The following is a 6,704-nucleotide window of genomic DNA, read 5'->3' as shown; positions in this document are numbered from 1 at the left end:
TAAAGTACAAAAAACTTGGTCTTATAATGACATGTATATTACATGCAATAGCTTGTGATACTCATTGTACACTGCTCCCAAGTTTTTCATAAAAATTTAAAAATTTAAAAATTAATTGATGAATTGGACCAAAATCTAACCAATTACGATTTTTTGAAACAAAGATTTAGATATAAAATACTATGTTTTCCATATGTTTTGGTATTTAGGTGTTTTATTTCATTTTTATTTTTTAAAATCATTATATGTGTGTATATATGTACTCAAATAAATATATATATATATATATATATAGTATTTTAAATAACAACTAACAAGCCAAGTATGCAAATAAAAACAAGTTTCTTCTGATGTAATTAAAAGACTACATTGTGAGCTAAATAATGAGTAGTTAATTGTAATGTGCCCATTTGGCAATAAACACTGGAAAAAGCGATGAGAGAAGGAGGGGATGAATTAGGGTTTGGGTAACGAGCAAGGCTCGGACCCCGATTGGGAAGGTCAGCGCCGGAGCTTCGTCTTATTGGCAACGACGTCACAACGTCGTGCTTTTTCTCGAATATTGCTCTCTCCCGTTGCTTGCAACCATGGTGCTCAAAACAGAGGTGTGTCGGTTCTCCGGTAGGAAGATCTATCCCGGCCGGGGGATTAGGTTTATCCGGAGCGATAGTCAGGTGTTCCTTTTCCTCAACAGCAAGTGCAAACGGTACTTCCACAATAGGCTGAAGCCCGCGAAGCTGTCATGGACGGCGTTGTTCCGGAAACAGCACAAGAAAGACCTTCACGACACCACAGTGAAGAAGAAGAGGAGGACCACGAACAAACCATACTCTAGGTCCATCGTGGGAGCATCGATGGAGGTGATTCAGAAGAAGAGGACAGAGAAGACGGAGGTGCGCGCCGCGGCTCGCGAGGCAGCGCTGCGGGAGATAAAGGAGAGGATCAAGAAGACTAAGGACGAGAAGAAGGCGAAGAAGGCCGAGGTGGTGAAGACAACGAAGGGGCCGGGGAAGCAGGCGGCACGGGGTCCACAGCCGAAGGCTGCGAAGAGCGGTGCTGGAGGCAAGCGCTGAGGATGGTAGTGTGGAGGACAGGTTGTGAGAATTCATGTTTTTGTGGATATTGTCTATATAGTTATACGAACCTTTTCATTACAATCCCAAAAACTTGTGAGCACACAGGTCTTTTTTAAATGTACATCAAATGGTTGTTATCGCCGTTCGGGTCAAACTCCAATTGTTGAATTTCGATGCTTGTCTTTGTTGAGTTTACACATGTAACATCGTCACATATACCCATTGTGTATTTTCAATACACTTCAAGAACACCGAGATTGACAGTTGTTAATGAATGCCATTGTATAGAATGCCATGTTTTCCAATTAAAATTTGATGCGGGATGTAATTGCGCCTGTGAGGTTTAGGGATTTTGTTGATGCTTTTAATTATGAAAATCAAGTTGTAATTTGTCTTGTGTCCGGGGTTGTATCTTCAGTCATTCTTCTTGATTGCTACGATTTTTGTTTTGCTGTGTAGCTGCTGTCGTGATTTTGCAAATAGTCTGGGTTGGCGTGTATTTTGCATGGTATTTGGCAATGTTGAGTGTCTTTTCAGCATATGTTAGGGGTTTGCTTCTGCTGAATGCCGGTTCAAATGCTACTATGTTCTGCCTGTCCTTGCAGTTCCTTTCGTTCCTTCTTGTATTGGTTGTTGCAGGATGTGATTAGCTCTGTCTTCTGCTTAATGTGGTTATTTGTGTTTTCGTTCTGATTTTGCTTGCCACAGAACTGAATTAAAAGAAATAAATAACATCATGTGAACTTGTTTTCAAGCTCATGTAAATGATAACGTAATTTGATCGATTTAAACCAGGGTTAGTCTCAAAAGCACATTCTAGACGGTAGAGGCAGAGCTGTTGGCATGTGCTACAACCTGTTAGGAGTATCATTGGCTGTTGCAAGCTAATCCTAGGCACTTTGACACGTTCATTTATTAACATTTTAATGTTGAAGGTGGAGTTTGTAGTTAGTTTTACCGGATTGTTCTAGTCGAATTCAGTGTCTCTTCATATGCTATTGTTTAACTCTGATAGAAAAAGGTTCTAGGTTGCGATAGTTCACTATTTCTATTTTTTGAATAATACTAGTGCTCAGGAGATATGATTTTGAGCTTATTTTGTCCATGTATTCTCAAGCAATTACCTGCAATTTGTGTTGTTCATTCATGCAATTTTTTCAGGTCAGCAACGGACCATTCTACCTTCCGTAGGTTAGAATTCTTGTTAATGATACATTTTAGATCTACTGTTAAGCCTCACAGGGTTTATACATGGTTTCCAATAGAAACGACAGGTTGTAGGGTATCTGATCAAGTCATACATCCAAAGTCTTTTCGATGGTCAGATGTAGCTTGTTTTTTGAGGAATGATATTGCTTTTTCGATTTGCTAACTCCTGCGGGAAAGATATAGTGTTGTTGGTGGTTACATTTCATACACCTATGGCTGTTTGTGGGATTAGTTTTCTGCAGCTTTCCTGTTGAACACAAGGAGGGGAGATGAGTTCCTCGAGTCATAATTATCATGACTTGAAATTGCCTGTTGTATTTTGTGTTCATGCACTACTCGATGTATTTTGCAACTAAACATGAATGTTTATGGGTGCATTCACCTTGTGATGAGGTTTATATTTCCAGTGGCTGTTTCCTGCTTTCCTTGGAGCAATGTAAGTGATTGTGTAGGAATCATGTTGAGCTTCTATCGAACCATTACAGGAGTTTAGCTTTGCTCCTCAAGGTTTTCTCTTGAAGCTTTGCTAGATGTGAACAAGGTTTGTTCGAATAAGCAGACAATAAGCTGAAGTTATGCCTGAAAGGAACCCTGTCAATAAGCTTCTACGCACAGTTTGTGGTTAGTAGCTATCTGATTACAACGCTGTTGTTCAGTGCTGCTGTTCAGTGGCTGATCTTGTGCACATCAAGTGCTATGGCACTGAATATTGCCAAACTAGCATCGAGAGCTGTGAGAGTACACAGGGAAGCATGGCCAGCCTCGGGAGGAGGTTGTGAAGTGACTGTTCTGGTGGCGTATGCTGTTCAAATGAAGATTGTAGCTGCCATTGAATTTGGAGCTAAATTACTGTTGTAAAATTCAATTGTTCTGTTCATGTGTTTCTCTTCCAGTGGGATGCTCACCACTGTTATCATGTCCTCATGATCTTATCTCCAGTGACAGAAGCCAGCAAGCCTGGTCCCCTTAACTTCCCACATTCTGAACAGACCCACCATGTGTAACTGGGAGGGGCATGCAAGAAGCATTGTCAATGATGTGCATAAAATATGACTGTGCCTACTGTCCATATTCCAAGAAGTGGGAAAAATAAGATAATAGACCTCCCATCATACAGCTTCTTTTCTATGGTACCAATAGTATTTTGCATGGCAACTACTTCAGGTAAAGTTATGATATGCTTACATCCAATTTTATATCTGCAGGGCTGTGGCCATGCAAAGTTGCACCCTTGAGTGATGCAACTTATTTCTAGTGTTCTGTAAAGAATTAAACAACTCATAACAAGAAAGTGTGTGTCTATTGCTTGGGTGGTATGTACAGGTCCAATCTCTGACATAGGTTAGGCATGCATGCCATATCCTACTCTCAAGACAATGGTCAGAGTGAGGAATTCAGAGTGAAATGCATATTATTCTTATGAATTCCACTGGTGCACCCTGTGTAAAGGTAAGTGATTGATTGCTGTGTGTTTGTGTGTGTATGAATACATGAATACATTCATTCTGCTCCTATTGATGGTCATATACCTGGTTCCTCATTCAAGGAACTTTTGAGCAACATACTGTGTACTTGAAGAAATTATATATTAACTTAAATGTGCATGAATGAGACTTATTTGTGTTGTAAAATTTCTTTCCCACATTTGAGATGAAAGTTCTTTCCAAAGACAAGATGTAATGTAGAATTACTAGAACTTCTTCACATGATATTTTTAGAAAAAAATGTTTGTTTCATGTTCTTGTAAAATCCATAAGTGAAGACTATTACTTGAATATCTATAGTAGTTTTAAAATTTTATAGTAATAAAGAATGAAAAATTTGAAACCATGAATTATATTGCATTTTAGATTTAATTTTTATTTAAGAAAAAAGGAAATACCATGAAATTTTTTTAGAATCAATGAATATCTATTTCTTCACTCATTTTATGGATATTCCTCTCTACTATGTGTAACAATCTTAATTCACTTTCATTTTTTTCTGAAAATTCAATTCACAATAATTTAATTTTATAAAAGCTTCAAAATGATAGACTTGATTTTAAATTCTATGTTATAGACATAATTTCATAAACTAAACGTCTTATTGATTTTTGGAGACATTCTTGAAACTACTTCTGAATTTAGTTAAGGTGAACTAATATATACTATAAAAAATTATATTGTAAAAATTCAGAACCCAAAAATAAACAAATAAATATATTTATGTACACAGACATACATACATGCATTATGGAGCTCTCTCACTCTATGAATATATCACTGCACATAGAATTTTATTCAAAAATCCGTTGAGCAATTTTGGTATGGATATTAAAGTTCAACATACTTTTTGTAATTGAAAAAGTGTGTGTACCTAATTTTTAAAAATTAAATTAAAACACTTCACAAATTATAATCTTATTTAATTCATAAAAAACAAAACAAAACAAAACAACTCAAGAAACAAATAAAAAAACAAAAACACACAGACAAATTTAATATTAGAGAGAAGCAGGAAGGAGGGTGGGGTAGTAGGGCAGAGCAGTAAGTCAGTCAGTCAGTCAGTCAGAGAGAGAGAGAGAGAGAGCCACCCCACAAGCAAAGGATGTCTGTAGGGGTTGAGAGAGGGACTCCATGTGAATACAATGGGGATTGGGGTGGAGTGGTGCACAAGCAGACCACCACCATCCCCCCCCCATCTTCCTTCCTTTCTTTCCTCCATCTCCCACGATGGACTGCTTTGCCACAGTGCACTACTCCATTGGAGCAGAATGCAGTTCATGCACAGAAAGACAACCCTCACCCTCACCTGGGTTGCATGACCCCTCCCCAGTCATGGCAAAGGCCAGGCCAGACCAGGAAGAGGACAGGGAAAGGTGGCACAGCAGTAACTCCAGAAGCAGCAAAAGACCCAGAGGAAAGGGAGGAGAAGAAGGGGGACTAGCCAAGGGAGGAGAGCTAGGGGGGAGAACCACACAAGACACATACATTCACACCCACACACACACACACACACACCCAGTGAGAGAGAGACAGAGAAAGAGGAAGGGAAGGGGTGGGGGTCCCAGAGAGCAAGCACCTTTTGGGAGCATAAATGTCAGTCACCCTGGTCCTGGATGATGAGGGTGACTGGTATCCCATGCAAGCATCCCCCCTCTACTACCTTACCCCCTATTCTATTTTCCCCTCCTATGACTGCTACCACCCCATGTGGCACTTGTCCCATCCCCATCATCCTCACACTATGCATCTTGTAAGGATTTACTGCTCAGATGTTACTTTCTCCCCCTCTCCTCTAGTCAGACTTCACTCATTCTTTCAATCCCTTGATTCTTTCTGGCTTTTGTTATTCCTTTCCAAGAGAAGAAAAAATAATATAAAATAATAAAGTGTGGAAAAACAAAGAGAGACTGTGAAGTCAAAAAAGAGTGAGAGCACACCCTGAGATGGGATGGGTGCTGCTCATATTATGTTCCTCCTCTGCTGCTGCTGCTGCAGCAGCTGGCCTTCTACATTGACATATACTACTAGTTAGTACTGCCATTATTGTCATAACTATTACTGCCAGTGCTCTTGTGTTGGTTGTGATGAAGGGTTGCTGCCAGTTGCGTCTGGTGAATGGATTCTGTCCACACTTCCACATTTATGATATATATATATATATATATATATATGTATATATGTTGGGCTGGGCTGGGCTGGGCTTTCCTTCCATTGCACACACCCAGAAAGAGTGAACTGCAACTGTGAGAGGTGTGTGCAGGGGATTGATTCCATATCTGTATATATTGATTCCATACCTGTAAAAGAAAGAAGGACTTGAGTGGCATGTTTTAGCACAATGTGGTATACACATTACATCTCTTGCTTTGTTAACATGGATTCTACTGTTGCAAAGTGACATCTTTCTTCTTCTATTTCTTCTTTGTTTTCTTGGGTGTGCAAACAACATTACTTTGCTGACACAACAGTGCTCATTTCTCCCTCATGAATGGATGGATAGATGAATGATGTATAAATGCTCCTTTTTTCAGTTGAAAATTAAGAATCCATACTTGAACAAGCAAAGGAAAACAAAACAGCCCTATGAGAGAGAGACACACACACACACACACACACACATGGCACTCTGAGAAGGTCATGGGGGGTGAGAAGGTGATAATTTTTTGAAATCTTTCAAAAAAGTAAACACAAAATAAGATAAAAACTTGAAAGACAACAATAATCTTAAACACAACAAATGAACTACATACAGTAGGAATCACTACAAATCTGTTCTCTTCATTCTCAGTTCAATATATATATATATATATATATATATGTTTGTGTGTATACATATATACAGACACACATATATCTTTCCTCTTTAGGTCATTAGATTATCAATAATATAAAAATAATCGTATTGATTACTTAAAGAGAAAATATCTGAAAA

At 38.7% G+C, this 6,704-nt stretch overlaps 1 protein-coding gene across 1 annotated transcript; it reads left to right on the top strand.

Annotated features, from left to right (window-relative positions):
• The first annotated feature begins 500 nt into the window (after positions 1-500).
• Positions 501-1,230, top strand: LOC112279493 (large ribosomal subunit protein eL24). Its single transcript, XM_024513984.3, has one exon. It carries the CDS (start codon positions 588-590, stop codon positions 1,071-1,073), a length of 486 nt encoding a protein of 161 aa, XP_024369752.1. The 5' UTR covers positions 501-587; the 3' UTR covers positions 1,074-1,230.
• The last annotated feature ends 5,474 nt before the right edge of the window (positions 1,231-6,704 follow it).

The sequence above is a fragment of the Physcomitrium patens genome, chromosome 3, assembly GCF_059467195.1.
Source record: "Physcomitrium patens ecotype Gransden chromosome 3, ASM5946719v1, whole genome shotgun sequence".
NCBI lineage: Eukaryota > Viridiplantae > Streptophyta > Bryopsida > Funariales > Funariaceae > Physcomitrium > Physcomitrium patens.
This window is presented reverse-complemented; position numbering and strand designations above follow the sequence as displayed.

Coding starts and splice junctions, on each gene's coding strand:
- LOC112279493 (XM_024513984.3), top strand. CDS start 588: ATGGTGCTCAAAACAGAGGTGTGTCGGTTCTCCGGTAGGAAGATCTAT.